Raw genomic sequence first — 19,872 nt, forward strand, 5'->3', positions numbered from 1 at the left:
AGGCGTGGCTAGCTAACATCACTTCCAGGGGTTCTTGAAGCCTGAAAAATTATTTCTGGGGGCCCTCCATGGTCAGAAGGTTGAAAAAAGCTGATCTAGAGAGTTACTGGCTCAAACACCGAAAACGAACAAAAGGTCTTTAAGCAAGCAGTAATGTATTCAAATTCAGTAATATATTCAGTAATGTATTCAAAGTCTGCCATGAAAACGCTAGAGGGCGTCACCCCAAGGGTCAGACATGACCCGGTGCTTGCACAGGGGATACCTTTACCTTTACCTTTAATGTATTCAAATATTATTATGCAATAATAATAATATGTTTATAATATTCAGTATTTCACATTAGATATTTATTTTAAAGCATTTTAAATACTATGCCTCTAAATACTATATATTTAAAATACTATCATTGCAGTATAATCATTTTATTTTATGAAAATTGAGCAACCATAGTAAAAGCAATTATATAACTAGTAATAATAGCAAATCTTAAATATGTATTTTGAAAGCTCTCAAATGCTTTCTTTTTAAGAATTCCACAAAGTTTAAACAAGCACTATTGATTTCAGTGGAAAGTCTACTTAAGAAACGGAGTAGTTCCATGGGGGATATTAAAAAACAAACAGACAAACAAAGGAAAAGCCGCTCAAAAGGGAAAATATGGGGGTATGTCTTCTATCTGTCTTCTCTATTATAAAATACAGAAGACATAATTAGATCTGGGGCCCTGTAAAGCTACAAAGCAATGCTCCTCCTCTAAGCGCGCTGCGAACGTCTTTCGCTATATGCTGTATAGCCAGTGTACAAAGAATCCAACAGGTGGCTCCGTGGCGCAATGGATAGCGCATTGGACTTCTAGAGGGTGAAGGGATTCAAAGGTTCCGGGTTCGAGTCCCGGCGGAGTCGCAGCTGGATTTTTTTTTCTTTAGATCCAGATTCAATTTTTTTTTAAACCTACTTCCTGCATTACGCCTTCTTCACCGTGAACATTTGCTGACTCTGCGAAAAACTACCGTTCCCGAAAGCCCCAGAGCCCGGCTCGGGCGCTCTGCGTGCAACGTCGCCTTTTGCCTTCTGCCGTGGGCAGAGAGGAGGTGGGGGGGGGGGGGGAGGCTGCTCTGCACAGGACCCAGGAGGGCCGCGGCTGCCTTTCTTCGGAGCCGGACCGAGGCAGAGGGCCGGGCGTCGCTGACACGGAGGCACGGCTCTTCCCACGGGGTCGGGAGGGGCGAGGCCTCTCCGTCGCCGGCCACCGCAGCGCGGGAGCGTCGCCCTTCAGCAGCCCGCCTTTGATCCCCTCAGCGCCGCCGAGACCTCCCTAAGGGGCTCCCGTCATTCCTCCTGCTGCTTTTGCCTCGCCTCGTCGCGATCGGAAGACCCACCCGCCCCCCCCCCCCCATTATCCCTCAGCCCCGCACGGCCATTCAGTCCCGCACAGCGAATAAAAACATGCCGCCTTCATGAGGGTCAGGCATTTGGCCGTCTGAAGTGTCCCCACGCACGCGCCCCTTCACGCCTACCCGTCCTTGCCACGCCTGGGAGGAAGAGACAGGCCCCCCCAGAGCCGCCGCATATCCCTCTCGCCCGCCCCGCAGCTCCTAAACAGCTGCAGGGAACAGGAAACGCTGCTCGGAGGATTTTCCCCTGAGCAAAATCAAGGGTGCCCCAAATGGCGACTATGGGGAGAGGGCCGAGTGATTAGCTTGGGCGGGGGAGAAGCTGGATTGCCTGGCATAGACTTGGGAAATATATGTCCTTGCCCTGTTGTCCATCTCATGCTAGACCATTAGCTGGTATGTCTAATTCAAGACCGAGTTGCAAAGGGAGCCCGAGTGGAGTTAAGGGGCAGATGGTTTCGGGGACGTACTAAAACTAGGGCCAGCAACTGCCCATAGACAATACATGATTGCCCATAGAGAATAATGGAAAGCACGCCTGCCCATACGAAACAAGGCAAAGGACGTCTGCTCATGGGGAATATTGGAAAACTTGCCAGAGGAAATCTGACGAAGAGGGCTTGTACTCAAAAGCTCTTGCCTTGAATAAATCTTTGTTGGTCTTAAAGTTGCCACTGGACTTTGATTTTGTTTTGTTGTGCTGCTTCAGACCAACATGGCTACCCACTTGAATCTGCCCACAGGGAATAATGGAAAGCACGTCCGCCCATAGGAAACAAGGCAAAACATGCCTGCCCACAGGGAATAATGGAAAGCACGCCTGCCCATAGGAAACAAGGGAAAGCACGCCTGCCCATAGGGAATAATGGAAAGCACACCTGCCCATAGGGAATACCTGCCCATAGGGAATAATGGAAACCACGCCCATAGAGAATACTGGAAAGCATGCGTGCCCATCTTTAAACCGCTCGAGGAGTGGTATGCATGTTTGGTTAAGAGCTAAGTGGACAGAGAGTGAGCGGGGCCGGTCCAGGTGAGGGCCGCATTGGAAGACGTGAAGCTTCTTCCAATTGGGTCCTCACCAGGACAGGCTAGAGTTCTAGCCAGTCGGAGGGTGCAAAGCCAGTCGGGAGGCCCAGTCATTGGGCCAAAGTTCAGACAGGGCCCAGCCACCCAGAGGCAATTTGGAGACATCACTGCTACTCTGCTCCTGATCACCGCAGGGAGAGGAGGTCAGTTGGGCTGCCAAGGGGGATGAGAACAGAGGCTTGGACAGGCTGCACAAGCCCTTTTTGCCCCAAGGTGAAATATATATATATCCCTCTCCTCTCTATCTTCTATCTTATTTGTATACTGCCCTCCCCAAAGGCTCAGGGCAGTTTACATCAAAAAGGAATGATACAGATACCTCAGTTTATAATAATATAATAATAACAATAAACAACATTATGGAATGATAGAACACTGGGGAGAACAATGTCAATGCGTACTGATAGCCCAGTGGGATGGGTGAGCCTGCAGTGATGATTGTAGGAGGGAGGCTCAAGGGGGCCTGATGGAAGTGGTGGTTTGGGTCGACCGCAACCAAATGCCTGGTGGAGAAGCTCCCTTTTGCAGGCCCTGCGGAACTGTTCAAGTTCTGTCAGGCCCCTGATCTCTGGGAGCTATTTCCACCAGGTGGGGGCCAGGACAGAAAAAGCTTTCACCCTGGTTTAGGTCCAGCGGGCTTCCTTGGGGCCAGGGATCACCAGGAGGTTGGAAATGGTAGAGCATAAGGCTCTTTGGGGGGTGTAAGCAATCTGTGGCCTAAAAGGTGATAACCAAAACCTTAAGCCTGATCCAGAATTCGATCGGGAGCCAGTGCAGGGTTTGGAGGATGGGCTGGATGTGGGACCTCCGAGGTGTTGCTGTGAGCAGACTGGTACCTGCGTTCTGGACCACTTAGAGTTTCTGGATCAAGGATAAGGGCAGGCATGCATAGAGTTACAGAAGTCCAGTCTAGAGGTGACCGTCGCATGGATCACTGTGGCTAGGTGTTCTGGGGCCAAGTAAGGTGCTAGTAGTTTGTCTTGGTGAAGGTGGTAAAATGGCAGCCGTTATACCATCGTAATCTGAACCTCCATTAATAGGGAGGCATCAAGAATCACCCCCAGGTTCCACTGATAGCTGCACTCTATCCAGATTAGGTAGGTGCGCTTCCTTGCTTGGACGTTTCCTGCCCAACCACAAGACCTCCGTCTTTGAAGGGTTGAATTTCAGACAACTCTGCTCAAGTCATCTCGTCACTGCTTCCAGGCAGGTGGCTAATGTTTCTGGAAGTGTCAGGGTGGCCGTCCATCAGGAGGAAGAGCTGGGTGTCATTGGCATATTGATGGCAACCCAGCCTCCGCACCAGTTGAGTAAGAGGGTGCAAAAAGATATTGAATAAGACTGGAGAAGAGAACTGCAGAGAGAATCTTGATCCTTGCTCACAACCTTCCCCCCACAATAGTTAATACAGAACGAGAACTCAAGGCCCCTTGATCATCTTTGCAGGTGTGTTTTGAAAGCTTCTGGTGCCTCAAGCAAACAGATTCATAGGTTGTTAGCATCAGTGAGGACAACCACTTGCCCCCTTGCCCTCATAGCTTGTGGAAGCATGCAGTTGGAGGACCTCTCCAGGTCATACTAAACTTGTCTGTTATGTTGGGGCTCCTGGAGAGCCAGTTTGGTGTAGTGGTTAGGAGTGCAGACTTCTAATCTGGCATGCCAGGTTTGATTCTGCGCTCCCCCACATGCAACCAGCTGGGTGACCTTGGGCTCGGCATAGCACTGAGAAAGCTGTTCTGACCGGGCAGTGATATCAGGGCTCTCTCAGCCTCACCCACCTCACAGGGTGTCTGTTGTGGGGAGAGGAATGGGAAGGCGACTGTAAGCCGCTTTGAGCCTCCTTCGGGCAGGGAAAAGCGGCATATAAGAACCAACTCTTCTTCTTCTGCTGCTGCTGCACTTGGCTTCTCTGCTGTTTCCAATCCTCCCCCCCCCCTTCAAGAAAACAAAGAAAGAGGCTCCTGCTGCACTTGGCTCCCCCCTCCCCTTCTGAACTCCCCTAACCATATGCAGAACACTTTTCTGTTTCCATGGGAGGGGGGAGAGGAAGACCCGAGTTCAATTTGATCTGGACTCAGCAGGATCCACACTGGAAAAAGCAAAGTGCAGAATCAGCCCTGGATCCATTTCACTTAGCCCAGTCACAGGATGGATCCTTTCCACTTGGCCCAGTCACAGGATGGAAATGGGCTTGGTTGCTCTCATGGATAACCAACAACAACAGCTGGACGGAGGCAGGTTGACTCTGCTTGCATTTCTTGATTTTACAGCAGTGTTTGATACTGTAGATACTGCAGCCTTTCTCATCCTTTTTACCATTGAGAATCCCCTGAAACATTCTTCCGGCTTTGAAAAATCCGAGAAGTGTGATAATGCAGAATATGGTTGGGAAGCATATCTGTGTACACGCCCATACAGGGACCCTTCCCTTCCCAGCCCCACTCCAGTTCCATCATTGGTCATTTGGGGAGGGGGGAGAGGGTTGACATGATGATATATGGTCATATCACTTAATAAATGTTTAACAAAATAAAAAATATATGAACGTTAATTAACTCCCACTCATTCCGGAAAACCTTCCAGGGCTCTCAAAAATCCCCAGGGTTCCATGAACCCCTGGTTGAGAAAGCCTGCTGCAGGTCATGAGCTTCTTGCTTGCTGCCTCCTGGATGCTGGGATATGGGGGACAGCCTTGAAATGGCTTTCAACACAGTTGAAGACAGAGGGTAGTTATTGAGGGGTGTGATCTTGCTACTTTAGTCACTGGTGTGGGGTTCTACATGGTGTGATTCTCTCCTCAGTGTTCTTTAACATCTCTATGCATGCTCTAGCCCAGCTGGTTTGGGGATACAGGCTTGGGTGCCATCAATATGCCGATGACACCCAGCTCTGTCTGTGGATGAGTGGCCTGTACAACCCCTGTGTTATTGACTGGGTGTCTAGAGGCTGTGACAGAATGGCTCAGACAAAGTTTCCTGGAATTGTACCCTTCGAAGACAGAGGCCTTCTGCCTTGGAAGGAAAGGGCCTGATGAGGAATTCTGCCTTCCCAGTTTGGACAGGGTGCATCTGTACAGATTGTCAGGAATCTAGGAGTGATCATAGATTCCTCTGGGTCACAAAAATAACTCAGCTGAAATTTTTCCATAGTTGCCAAGTAAAACTACTATCTGGCCCAGGAACAAATGGCCACCAAGATCTATGTGATGGTCAACTTCAGACTAGACTTCTGTAACTTGCTCTAGGCTGTTAACCTTATCCCTGATTTGGAAACTGCAATTGGTGCAAATTGCATCAGCTCAGGTTCTGAGTATGATCCCTTGGAGGGTTCATATCCAACTTATCCTCCGGCAATTGCACTTGTTACCAATTGTATTCTGGGTCAAGTTTAAGGTGCTGTTTTTAACCTTAAAGGCCATGCACAGCCCAGGCTCTGCGTAGCTATGAACTGCCTAACTGAATATGTCCCTAGAAGGGCCTTGCACTCAACCAGTATAAACAGGCCAGTGGTTCTCAACCCCAGACAAATTTGACTGGCCTCAATCACAGCCAGGGACTTTTCAGCCTTGGCTCCTGCCTGGTGGAATGAGCTCCCTGGTGGATGAGTTCCGTGGAGACTGCAAAAAAAGAGTTATTTTACCAGGCCTATGGTTGAGTCCAATAAAACATCAATACATCAACATTACGCATTATGGAATAGCGAAGGAATAAAGTTATTATACCAATTTTTTTCTGGAATACTTAGAGGAAGCCTAGTGTACATGTTTTCAGAGGGAATTCTGATCAGGATCTATTGAGGCACAAGTTAATCAAACATTACATATAGGGCACAAGAAGTGTTTCCAAGGTGAAATGTCACCCTCAATGTCATAGTGCTTTCCCATGATCTCTTTATGTAGAACTGCTTCAAAGTTCTGTGTGTCAGCTACAATTACTATCTAGGTTTAAGCTACCGTAGATACCTTTTATTACACTGTGTAATGAAACATCAGCAAAATTACCATGATCAAATTTTATTGCCCAAATTCAGTTAGCTTCACCATTACTAGAACAGAACTTCGGATAGAATCAAATGCAATTAAGAGATGCAACTAATAAAAGAGGGGGTGTGATACTATTGAACAGGAACTGTACCATATATACTTAGTTTACAAATATTTTTATAAATGACACTATACATTTAAAAATGTAGCTTTACAATGCAAAAAGATGTTGTATAAAACCTCCAGAGACAAATTATAACTGCTATCCACATGTGCAGAATTTTTTGAGAATATATCACAATAGCATTTTTCCAGGGTATACATTTATGGCTTTACAATATTTCCTTAACAAAATTAAGGTGCCAAAATTAAGCATAATAACTCACCTGACGTAGGATTTTTTTTACAAGTATTTTAACAGACTACTATTTTTCTACATGTCTATTAAAAATCAAAGGTCTACAGATTGTAGGTTAAATAAAAAGGGCCATTTTGCAGAGTCGAACCACAGATTTCCTGTACTCATGATTTTATACAATAGCATTTGTTTCCTCTAAAATTTGGAACACAGTGTGTTTACTGATACTGAAAGATCTTCATTTCCAAAACAAATAGGTAGTGACAAAAACTGTTGCCAAAATAAGTTTGCTACATCCTGTTTCTTATGTGATAAATATTAACTCATGATTTGCAAATTTACACAAAGCAGAATTCAATCTTATTTACAAAACTTCTTCTTTTTCCTGTTTTTCTTGCCGGCTGCAAGGGCTGCCTTTTCTGCCATGATGTCTTGATACTTTCTTTTGTTGTATCTGAAAAAGAGAGGTAATTGGAAGGGATGAGTGAAGCAAAGTATGACTTACAAAACAAGCTGGAATTTTGTTTAACCAATTAAACAATATCATACTGAACTATCTCCTACAACTCACATTTGTTTAGCATAAACTTAATAGTAGTAATGGCTATTTGCCATGACACTTGGTGGAACCACAACGTTCAGAAATAATGAGCCTTTTAGCACAGATGCTGGTATTTGGGAACAAACATCAAAAGAAAGTTGTTGCTTTCATGCTCTCCTTGTGGCCTTCTAAGAAGCATCTGACAGGCCATTGTTTGAAACCAGATAGACCCTGGGTCCAATGTTGCTGTTTCTATCTAGTTAAGAACATGAGCATCTGGTATAGCAAAACATGTTTCTGGTATCCTTCCTAAAATACTACTGAGGATAATTTCCCCCCCAAAACAAGATCTTTTCCTTTATCTAAAAGGCAACTGAACAGCACTTTCCCTGGCAGAAGGAGGTGCATTTGTCTATGCGCTCTTCCCTTTGCAAAGCACTATGTGACCTGCATGCTGTTTGAAAAGGCTCACAACTCCCCCAGGAACAGAATTTTGTGCTACAACAGAAGACAGAAAAATTCTGTTGCACCGGGTTTGCTCCACTTGCTGTACTCTGGATCTTACGAAAACAATCTGTCAGGTTTGTTCCTTATTTATGTGGCCACACATTTAGTGAGATTAACTAAAAATACCTTCTAAATTCAGCATCTGCCAGAAGTTCTTCCACAATCGTTTTCTTCCTTTCTTTCTTGGGAATTCGAGCATGATAGAAGTCTACGGGAGAATCCACAACAGTTCCAACCTAAGGGAGAAAAAATCAAGGTTAGCCTCATTATTATGCATATTTCAGTGGGTTTTGCTTTTAAAAAAATAACTAAGAAAAGGGTAAAGAGATTACTGTTCAGTTACCAGAATGAAGCAGAAAATACGGTATGATGTCAAGACCTTTAAAAGCGTACAAAAACAAACTGAACAATTTACATTATTATCTTTACTGAAAATTTAAGGAAAATACAACCAATGGTCAGAAGCTACATAGTGACCTTGAGAATGATAAGAGAGCTACCCTCTCATTGTGAACACTTGGGAGGGGGAGTTAGGGTTGCTTTGCCTGACAATCTGGCTTGCCAGCTCTCCCCTTTTCCTACACTCAGCTGACCTGGCTGCACTAATCCGTGTTTTTTCATCTGGGTTACTGTAATGTGCTCTACATTGGGATGCCCTTCCAGACAACCTCCAAACTGAAGCTGTTTCAGAATGCACTGGCTTGCCTGTCTTTAGGGGCTGGCCATCAGGAACATTATCTTGTCTAATTGGAATCTGCTTACTTGGTTGCCAATTTATTTCCCAGTTCCATTTGATGTTCTTATTATGACCTTTAGACTTTCATGGCCCGGTACCCAGAGAACTAAAGGGCCATCTCTCACTGTATGTCCATGTTGGCCATGGTTGGCTTACCAATCAAGTAAGGAAGGCAAAATCCTTGGAAAATTTTAGGAGGTAATGTAAGTCTACCAGAGCTTTAAGTGGCAGACATTTTATTGGGGTGTTCTTTGATGCTTTAAATTGTGCAACAAAAGCCACCTTGAGCCATGGGACGTGCAGGGGTTTAAATAATGCTCCATAATGTGGTCATCATCCACCATCCAAATGGCACACTCACAGGTAGAAGCCAAAATACTGCTTGACTCTTCTCAAATTCCTGGAGAAGCAGAAACCTTTGTTTCCTTTTGAAGCAATCATATGGCAAACACAACTGCATTTCAGAGTTTAACAGTGGAAGAGAAGTACGGTACGCCAATGAAATAATTAGGAATAATTAAAAATAATACATTTCAGTTTCTGTCGGTTAAAGCAGTGGTCCCCAACCTGCGGGCCGCGGCCCGCTGCCGGGCCGCGAAGGCCATGGCACCAGGCCGCGGCTCCCTCTCCCCGCCCCCCCGCAGTAAAAAACTTCCCAGGCCGCAAGCTTGCGGCCCGGGAAGCTTCTTACTGCGGGAGGGCGGGGAGAGGGAATCGGGGCCCGATGTGCGGGCGCGGCTTGCGGGCGCGGCCCGATGCGCGGGCACAGCCCGCAGGCGCAACCCGATGCGGGGGCGTGGCCCGTGCGGGCACGGGCCGCAGGCCGCGCCCCAATGCCCTGCCGGTCCCCAACCTCAGAAAGGTTGGGGACCACTGGGTTAAAGTAGTCATCTTTAAATGTGGCGCCGCGGACTAAATAAAATAGTAAGGGCTGGTGGGGAGGAGTTAGGGCAGGACCCATCAGGGATAAAAACTCGGAGGGGTCCAATCAGGAGCCGCAAAGCGGCTCCTGATTGGTCCCCTCCGAGTGCCACTTGGCCCGCCCTGGACTGGCCGCCCAGATCTGCCATTTCCCCACTAGCCCGCCATTTCCCCGCCAACCGCATGCCTGCGCACCCAGGAGGACCCGCCGCCGCCTACGGCCGCCAGCAACCCACCTCGCAAACCACCTCCCGATCCGCCCCCCTTCGACATCGGCTGCATCCGGCCCATCGCCGCCATTTGCTGCCTCGCCGCCGCGAGGGAAGCTTGCCGCCCACCCGCAAGCACCACAGGAGCCTGCGCCCATCCAAAGAACCAGGACGCCTCACTGCCGCCCCGCGTAGGGCGGAGGACTTGGTCACGGCACCCGGTGCCGGCCCACGCGAACACACACCGCGATGGAGGCCGCGCCGCTCCCAACAAGCACCACTCACCCGCCGGCCCGGTCAGCTGCCGGAGCCGCGGGGCCAGCCGCCGCTGCCATCCGCCGCAGCGTCGCCGCCGTCCCCACCCACCCCGCCCGCGAGGAGACATCGCCTGCCTCCCCACATGGCCACGAACAACCCGCAGCACACGCTGCAGGAGCGGCTGCGGGGGCACCTGCGCGACCGCCGGAGCCGCCACAATTATGATTACCTTTAATACCTTGCCGGTAGGCTCCGGGACGGGGGGGGAGGTGTGGGCGCTGGCGGCTCGCAGCCCGCACCACGGCACGACTCCATGGCGCCCCTGGGAGACAGAGAGCCGGACAGCCGCTCCCCCGAACTCACGAGCCCTGCTAGCGCCCGCTGTATTGGGACTACATCGGGCTTGATTACTAGTAGCTAATAAAAAACAGGACAAACCTATCGAAGTCATCAGTGACTGTGAATGCATTCAAAAAGATATTTAACTTCATAAGTCAAAGTCGTGAAGCAGGACACAAAGATACACACCATTTCAAATACTTTTGTGGTCAATTTCCCCCCCACTTTACCTGGAAGTATTTTGGGAGACCTTCTCTATCATTCTTTTTATAAAAACGTTTAGGATCAATGGCTGCTCTCATCTTCAGAGCCCGAAGATCATTTTTCAGTTCATCAGTTATTTCTGGGGCTTTCATACCAAACCAGCCATCACCTGTTGTTTTTGCCCGCTCTGCCTACAGGTAAGCACCAAGAAATAAAGTAAAAAAAAACAGTATTTTGAAACAATAATCCATTTTGTATTATGTGCATTCAAAGCAAGACACACAAAAATTCAAATTGTTTATGTAAGGAATACATAGACACAGGCTGAACCCCCTTATAACTACACTCAAAATATTGCAATCCATGTTTATATATTTATTTACTACATTCACACACACACACACCCTGCTTGTCTCCTCAATGACGGCTCATCATGGCATATATCATTCCCCTCTCCTCCATTTTATCCCACCAAGCCCTGTAAGGTCATTTAGACCAAGTGCGTGTGAGTGGCCCAAGATCACCCAGCCACCTTCCATGACAGTTTACGAACTGACATAAAAGCATCAGATGTCTACTCTTCCCCATGCATCCTCCCTGATACATGCTCTCCTCCATTCCCTCAAATTTCTTTAAATCAAATTTTTCTGTTTCTGTACCTAGCCTTCTCTTTCATTCCTGCTGTCTTCTTTCAGGTTTCCCTAGAATTTCCCTGGCGCCTTAAAACCCTGTCTCTTTTCAGCATGCATTATCTCTGGACAGTCTCCTGTGCTCCAAGTTGTTCCCCAACACCACACTGTAAGAAAAGTGCATTTACTCAAGGTGGTGCTTTTTATGAGCTACATGAACTGTACTCAAGGACCCCTGCTTTGAATGCATGATTTAGTACCTCTATATATGGATTATCTGCCACGAAGGTATATTTTTTTATTTCATATTTTCTCAGGATGTTTCATGTTTTCTTCCCATGTTTTATTCTGACAACCTTGTGAGACAAATCAGATTTAAAATGTTCTGATGGGGGAGAACATACATGACTGCAGAGAAGTTTGAAGAAAACCGTATGTTTAGAGCTTTGAAAATGACCAGAGTTGTTTAATGGCATGCCACTTACCCTACGTTGTTTCTTTAGTTGATAGACTGATTCTCTTAAGGGTGGAACACACTCTCTTTTTTCAAAGTCTGGAGTTATGGTACTATTCTGCAACAGCTACATATGAAAGCATGTTTCATTAGACTGATATAAGTACTACCCACTGCTACAATAGTAAAATTCTAGCACTTGGAGAAACCATTCAACTGTTAACAGTTTAAACTTTAGGAACAAACAGGGTTTGTAACATGATAACAATATGAAATCCTTCTCCCAAAGACTGAAAGAGCAAGGGTTCACAAATTTACTAAACAGAAATTTCACTGAGAGTGCCTGAGGGATTAAGATGTCTCAATAACTGACAACTTGTAATAAATTAAACTAACAATGTTTTTATCTCACTGAAGACAACAAGAGCAGAATGAATTCACCTGGAAATGGGATACTACAGAATCCAGATCAGGCTTTCTCAAGGGAAATTTCATGAAACCCTGAGGTTTCTTGACAGCCTTGGAAGGGCTTCACCAGTTGGGTGGGAGTTAATTAAATTTTAATATGTTTTTTAATGTTTTAAAAATCCCCGCCTCGTGAGCCAGCCCAGCCAAGCCCTACAACTGCAGCAGCCAGCCAAGCTGTGTATGAGAGCTGCCTTTCTCATCAGTATGCCTGCAGTTTGGCAAAGGGGGCAGACAGATAGACAAGCCCCAGGAGGCCATCCCAGAGAGAGCAGCCTGGTGATGGGTGTGTGTGTGATGCAGTGGTGGAAGTGTGCCCTGGCCCTGTTCCCAGCCCAGGGGAGTAGGTTGCTGGGCGTTAGTTCTGGCATTGGAGGGAGCAATGGAGTATGATGTTACATCCAGTGGGAGTGTCTGGAGTGATGTCACTTCTGCTGACATGAGACTTCTGGGGCCGTGGCACGGAGGTGTGGCCTGCCAACATCACTTCCAGTGTATCTGGAAGTTTGAAGAATGTTTCAGGAATTTCCCAAAAGTAAGAAGGTTGAGAAAGATTGATCTAGGACACATGAAAGCAGTGTAGATTTTCTGCACTGCATTTGTAGCAGGGACTGCCCCACAGATTTGAGAGGCAAACAGTAGAGTTCTAATACACTCTTATCAACCCATTGACTTCAGTGGACTTAGAAAGATCAAATTCTCTTAGGACTGTACTGAAAATGGAATGCTTTTCTGATGCAATGTTCACTTGATATACCTAAGATTAAGGTTAAACACTGATTACTCTGTATGCCTTAGGGGTTATTTCATATTTAATACTACAGCATGCTGGAATAACAAAAGTGACACCGTCCTTGCCCTGAGGACTTAGAATTTAAGCAAATATGAAAGCAGCTACAATACAGAAGATAATAGTATATAATGTAGACAGGCTGAATACAAGATGCGAACAAAGTAAGCCCTTAGTAGAAGGGGGTTAAGTGATTTAAAGGAAGACTGGTAATAGTTTGGTAATGGGGTGAGCGTGGAGTTCTAGCCCTAAGAAAAAGCACGACAGCACTGGTTTGGAGGAGCTCAGCACAGGCAGATATGAGAAGCCTTGGAACCACACTTGCCACCACTGAGCCAAGTCACCCTAAATACAAAGAACAAACACCCCGAACAAAGGCTACATATGTTCCAAGATGCCCAGATAGCAACCTGCAAATGATTAAACAATACCAATCAGAAAACAAGTCTAAGGTAGTAAGAGTGGAGCTGTTTCTGGGGCTTTACAGGGCAGTCCTAAATAAGAGTTACAACCTTCTACGTCTCAATGGAATTATATGAGTATAACTAGTATAACTCTGCTTAAGGTTGCATTGTTGGATACCACCAATCTGATCTCTGGGAGCTATTTCCACCAGGTGGGGGCCAGGACAGAAAAAGCTTTCACCCTGGTTTAGGTCCTTGGGGCCAGGGATCACTAGGAGGTTGGAAATGGTAGAGCATAAGGCTCTTTGGGGGGTGTAAGCAATCTGTGGCCTAAAAGGTGATAACCAAAACCTTAAGCCTGATCCAGAATTCGATCGGGAGCCAGTGCAGGATTTGGAGGATGGGCTGGATGTGGGACCTCCGAGGTGAACCAAAATCAAACTAGCGATAACAACTGTACTTTTAAATACCTGCTATATCTTTATTATTAAGACATTGGAGCAACTTACAGCTTTCCATAAATTTTACCCAACAGCAGTCTTTGAACAGTTTACCTCATCTTTTTTTTTCTCTTTCAGGGGCACAATTCCATGTGAGCCAGGCTTCTGTTTTCCTGCATCCAAATTAATATACAACCCTCCCAGATCTTTAAGATTTAGGCCAGGATCAATGCTGCTTGATAACGACAAGCTGGAAAAGAAAGAGCCGGTTATTTAAATATATCAGTCCACAACGACATGCTTGTCAGCAATTGTTACCAGCACATTATAGACAATGTTGTTTAAATGCTCACAAATTTGAGGAAGGAGAGGGTGCATGCTAGTCATAAACTGATTTTTTAATACAGTCCACATTTTGGACTAAGCAAGAGTTTGGGTTTGGGGTATTAACTCCACCCGTTCTTCCTTCCTTAGAAAATGCTCTTCTCACACCATGTGAAAAGCAGTGCTGCTAGCAGAATGGCCCTTCCGATCTATCTCAATTACACACCTCAAGATACAGACTAGAGATAGACTCTCAGATTGACCCTGAAGTGCATAATGGGTTTCACAATATGCTGTGAGTCAGACGGAGGTTGACTATCCCTGGGTTAGGTCTTCAAGGTTTTACACAGCAAACACCCCCCCCCCCACTGCATGGCAGCTAATGTTAGGCACAAACTCTAGATCTCTCTTATCATCAGAGCTACTCCATTATTCCAGGCCTTCCTCGTCCCACAGTTCCTGCCTCAGCCTCCAACCTGATAATGGGAAGCAGAATGACATGATCAAATTTGGGCCAAATAATTCAAATGTCTAGCAGGATACAGAAACCACGTCTAGGTTACTTCAAGAAAGAACTTACGCTGTCGTAGCCACATCTAATGAACCTTCATCCTCATCGATAAATTCCTCTTCATCTTCCAACTCTGAGGACTTCTTACTCTTCGTTCCTTCCCCATCATTCACTGTGTCCTTCTCTTCTAAATAGTATGCTTTGCCAGGGCCTAAGCCAGGAGTTTTGTCAATTACAAACAGCAATTCACTGTCTGACGTGTCTGAGGGCAATGCGTTTTGCTGACTGCGACCCGCACAACTAGCAGGCATTTTCATCTCATTTGTTTCTTCTAAATCACTGCTGTCAGATTCACTGATAAGAAGTGACAAAGCGGAACACCCCTCATTCCCTGTTTGTTTGGCTGCGCATGAAGAGGATTCAGCAACTGGCTCCTCCTGGCTTTCATCACTGTCTATACTAACAACAGACACCCTGCAGTCATCATCGCTGCTTTCAATAGTCTGCGATGGGATGATATTTTGTGGGCTGCCCGTTTCATGTAGCTTGTCCACTTCTATTATCTCTTCTGCTTGATGGAAACGGCTCTGGGTAAGCCTTCTGATATCTGGCTTTTGAGTTTCCATACTGTGTTTGCCTTTATTAGGGGTTTTCTGCCATGGGAATTTGGCTGTACTCTTCACCGGAGACGATTTCTGAGTTGTTCTTCTATATTTTTTTGATGTTTGATCATACATTTCTTCTGAGCTCTCCAGAATTTCATAAATATCAGTTGCTATTTCTTTTCTAGGTGATTCTCTTATGTTTTTGTTCTTTCCTCCCTCTTCCTCTGCACAATCCACAATTTCACAATCCTCATCCTTTTGCATCTCTTTTTCAGGGGTTGTTTTTGTAGATTCCCTAATTGTTTTCTTAGAGCTGCTTGAAAATCTCAGCTTTAAGTCACCAAGGACAGATTCAGAATAGTACTTTGGTTTACTGGGACTAAGCTGCTCATTACTCTGAGTCATTGAGAGACAGGATGTTTGATGTCCATCAAAATCAGATTTTGAGGGTTTTGAATCTGAAATTACTATTGTCTGGGATTTAGTTACATGTTGAGGCAACTTTTCATCTCCTACTACAATACTCCTTTCATTCTGTGATACTGTTTCTGCTTGCAATCTCAGTCGCATACTCCTTGTCATTCTTTTAAATTGAACAGGTTCTGTGGAAACGCCTGAGCACCATGATTCTGTATCAGAAACCTCTTCACGTTGCGCTTCACCCACAGGCAATATACTGGCCTTGACTTGTCTGCTTCTAGTTATTCTTGCAGCATTGGAATTTTGCACTCCTGAAACAGCAGAAGAGCATGATTCTGATTCAGAGAGATCATCATCCTGGCATTTTCTGTCATCACTGGGAAATGCTCTCCTGCTTTGTCTATTCTTAGCTGGAGATTCTAGTTGACAAGGAACTACAATTTGCCGCCTTCTTGTTATGCGTACGAACATGGGTGTTTGAAGACCAGAGACAGAGGAACAGTTTGATTCTGCTTCAGAAACATATCCATCAGTCTGCAGTTCAGCAACTGAGTCTCCTAAATGTGTAGCTTCGCTCCTATTCTGAGTTGCTTGTACCTCCAAATGCTCTTCAATATCTGGTTTTGTTTTAGGCTCCTTCATTTTCTCAGGACGAGATTCAGGAATGCTATCTGGGTGGGAATTCACTTTACTTCTGCTCCTAGTAGCTCTCACGGATGTGCTGCCTTCCATTGAAGGACACTGTGAGAATGAGAAGATGTCACAGTTATCATGCAAAAATTATTTTATCTGATATAAATGTCAAATAAGAAACTCTTGATTTCATATTGCAGAGCACTGAATTTGATTAAAACCAACCATCTCTTGTACAAATGAAACAATATTGTATCAGTTTCTGCAGAGAGAATATATTTTTGTTCCAGTTTGCCTATTACAGCATTAACAAAAATAATGAACTGGGAGGGGTGGGTCCCAGTGAAGAAACAAATATAGAAAAATATAGGTGCACTGGGAAACCAATATGGCAATAAAATATCAAAATTGGACTTCTATAGAGTCTTCTCTCTTCAGCAATTCTTTAATCTTATTATTTCACACAGGTCCCAGACGTCTGGAGCACCACAAGCTAAATTTAGCTATTGTTAGCATGACCTTATACTCTATCAAGAGATTCCTTAATAAGTTGAAGTTGGTCCTTAAATATAAAAACCATTGTCCCTTGAAAAAGCTGTAAGGCAAAACATGTCGGGTCTTGTGTGAAATACTGAAGAAATAATTCTTCAGAATTACTGAAGAGAGAAGACTCTATATAAGTCCAATTTGGATATTTTATTGCCATATTGGTTTCCCAGTGCACCTATATTTTTCTTTATTACAGCATTAAAGCAAATCACCCAAGTTTTGATACAAGCCTGCTTTTTTAAAAAATTGATTTCCTAGAAACTACATTGCTAGACTAAGACAAAATTTTAAAACCTTAATATGCTTTCATAATATCAGCCATTTTTCTGTACAAGCCCATTCCATAAACATCTACTGAATGGTAAAACAAATAAGTTTGAGGCTTATTGCTGTTAATTGAAATGAACATTAAGATTCCTGTAGAAGTATCTGTTTTCCATGACATAGCCATGTGAAGAGAATTAACAACTGATAGACACACCAAATGGCCCTCAAGACAGCCATTACAAAGCTGTCCATTTCATCAAGCCCAAGAACACGAAAAGAACATGTAAAAATAAAATGAAGTGAAATGATCAAAATTAAAGGGGAAGAAAGGGAGCATTATGTATTTAAAGAACCATACTTATATTTTCAGAGATCTTATTGCAGCAGGCATTAGCCTGTTTCTTGCCAGCTACCAAGAGTAAACTAGAGTTACAAAGTCAGATTTTCAACTGAGAAGACACCATCATTGAAAGCTTCAAAACTTATCAGTGACAGAGACCATAATTACTAGCAACACATTTGAAACTGTTAGTATGCACTGACTCAAGCACACGGCCTTTTCCCAACTATGCCAGGTGAAGCTACTAGCACCCTATCTGTCCTCAGACTGCTTGGCCACAGTCATCCATGCAATGGTCACCTCCAGATTAGATTTCTGTAGCTCACTCTATGTGGGCCTACTTTTGTCCTTGACCTGGAAATTGCAGCTGGTGCAAAATGTGGCTACTAGGGTCCTCACAGGAACATCTTGGAGGGCTCATATCCAGCCTGGATTGCTACCTGGGAGAGCTGTGGGCCCTGTCAGAGCTTTCAGTTTTGAAGGGCCTGTAAAATGGAGCTCTTCCACCAGGTTTTTGGTTGAGGCTACGGCCTGGAAGATCTGAGCCTCACAATACCCTAAATAGCTACTAGCCCATTTCCTTACCTAGACTGGCTTATTCTTTAAAAAAAACCATGTACACATGTCTGATCAGGATCTTTACACAATCCCAGTTCAGGCTGTTAAAACAAGCCCAATATGGAAGTAGAAATCAAAAATGGAAAGGCATCATGTTGTATTGTATGTTCCCCAGGTCTGTTATAACTATGGGGTTATCAAGGCCACCATGTACCAGTGGCATACAATTTGCAATTATTAGACTCACACACAGCAAACTCCCTCTCTAGACCTTTAGAACACATGTAAGTATTCTGAAACGTTCCCCAACATAACGCCAGGAACTCAAGTACTGCAATGCATACCCTGCAAACATGGCCATGAAACTGACAGGCACAGCATGTCTACACTAGTGGGACACAGTTTCCACTGAGAACACCAAAAGCCCACTGGGGCACGGGTAGAGGAGGAGCGAACACTGCCCCTTTCCGTCTAGATCCGAGATATTAAGGCAAGAACGGCACTTCAGACGGCAAAGTGTCCCTCCTATTAAAACTTACAGAAACTTACCCACCTGATCAACACACCCTTGGCGTAGCACCGCGGGAAAAGTTCGCCCTGCGATGCATCATCCTCCCGTCCCCGGCCCAAAGTGCGCAAATAGCCTGAGAGAGGCACGTAGCTGGACCCGCGTGCTCCGCAAGAGCTGCAATGCGCCGCAATCTTAGCACACGTTTCGTTCCCACCCCAGCACCACCCAAAGAGAAGAGTCCTCCTCGCGCGTCACCACCCGCCGGTCACGCGGCGTGGAGCTTGCGCGGGGAAGACGCGGCGCGCGCTCCCGGCGGGGTCAGAAAACCGGCGGGGAGGAAAAGAGCAGCAGCCCGCGCGCCGGGCCCCGCCGCACGCCAGCGCGCCTCTGCGGTGTGTGTGTGTGTTTGTGTGTGTTTGTGTGTGTGAGCAGGCCGAGCCCCCAGCCCTCCCTCCGGGCCGCCTGCTGTGCCGCACGTCTCTCACCAGCGGGGCCTCGCCGCTTCCCGCAGAAGACGGCGGCGGCGCCTCACTTCGCCGCGCTGCTCGCCTGGTGGCCACCATCTTCGCGACTTGTGCTCCGGAAGCGCTGCTTCCCCACCGCTGCCCGGTCGCTGAGCCGCGCGTCAGCGCTCCGGCCGGAAACCTCTCTCCTCCCTCTGTGGTTCCCAGGGAAGACCAGAAACGCGGCTGCGCTCGCTCCATTCCGGCCAAGAGCCGGGGACCAAAGCAAACAAAGAAGGTTTTGCATTTCCAAGGAGATTTCTGCGTGCGTGCAGGGAGTCTGCCTTGGAGAGGTTTCTTCAGGAAACACTGAGCTGCCCAGTCAGTGGGAAGACAGCTGCTCATGTTCTTGCATGGGATACGCGACGGTGACAGGACTTCGGCTACGTCCAGTAGCAACGCATTATTTCCCAGAGGTCAGGCCTTAACGTGTCGAGATTTATTGTCCCATCGTCTTTCTGCATGTGAATTGCTACACACAATCATAGCCATGACAAGAAGGTGAATGCGGTTTTCCTCCCAGTAGTGAAGAGGCCGCTGTAATTTTCTGCATCACTGTTACTGCCCGAACACTTGAACGGTTACCTAGCTGATACGTGCATCTGGGCCTGGGCATTGCAAATCTGCAGGTGGGGCCGGGGGTTCTCCCCAAATAACAAGCGATCAGCGTACTCTGGAGATTACAAGAATGCAGCGATCACGCTGGAGGAAAGGGCTGTTTTGGAAGGTGACTTCTATAGCATCACATCCCAGACACCGAATCTCCCAACTTCCAAACCAGCGTTAACAGAGAGTTTTGATGCCTTAATTGTCTAATGTGAATAGTAAGATACATTCATTAAAATATATTATTTAAAAACTGCAAATTGAAGAGTTGGAAAAATTTGTTTCAGGATTTTCTTTTGTCCTGTTAATCTCAACAACAGCA

The 19,872-nt window shown here is 46.0% G+C and overlaps 1 protein-coding gene and 1 non-coding gene across 2 annotated transcripts; one reads left to right on the forward strand and one right to left on the reverse strand.

The window, feature by feature from the left end:
- The first annotated feature begins 821 nt into the window (after positions 1–821).
- On the forward strand, positions 822–906 carry TRNAR-UCU (transfer RNA arginine (anticodon UCU)). The gene is given in 2 exon segments: positions 822–858; positions 871–906. It is a non-coding gene; the product is annotated as a tRNA-Arg (tRNA).
- Positions 907–6,482: 5,576 nt separating this feature from the next.
- Positions 6,483–19,160, reverse strand: DNTTIP2 (deoxynucleotidyltransferase terminal interacting protein 2). The gene is made up of 7 exons (XM_077332931.1): positions 18,927–19,160; positions 14,628–16,324; positions 13,838–13,973; positions 11,656–11,751; positions 10,568–10,732; positions 8,001–8,110; positions 6,483–7,280 (listed from the first exon to the last, which is right to left on the reverse strand). Exons 1-7 carry the CDS (start codon positions 19,143–19,145, stop codon positions 7,187–7,189), a joined length of 2,517 nt encoding a protein of 838 aa, XP_077189046.1. The 5' UTR covers positions 19,146–19,160; the 3' UTR covers positions 6,483–7,186.
- Positions 19,161–19,872: the final 712 nt, after the last annotated feature.

This window comes from Paroedura picta, chromosome 4, assembly GCF_049243985.1.
Source record: "Paroedura picta isolate Pp20150507F chromosome 4, Ppicta_v3.0, whole genome shotgun sequence".
NCBI lineage: Eukaryota > Metazoa > Chordata > Lepidosauria > Squamata > Gekkonidae > Paroedura > Paroedura picta.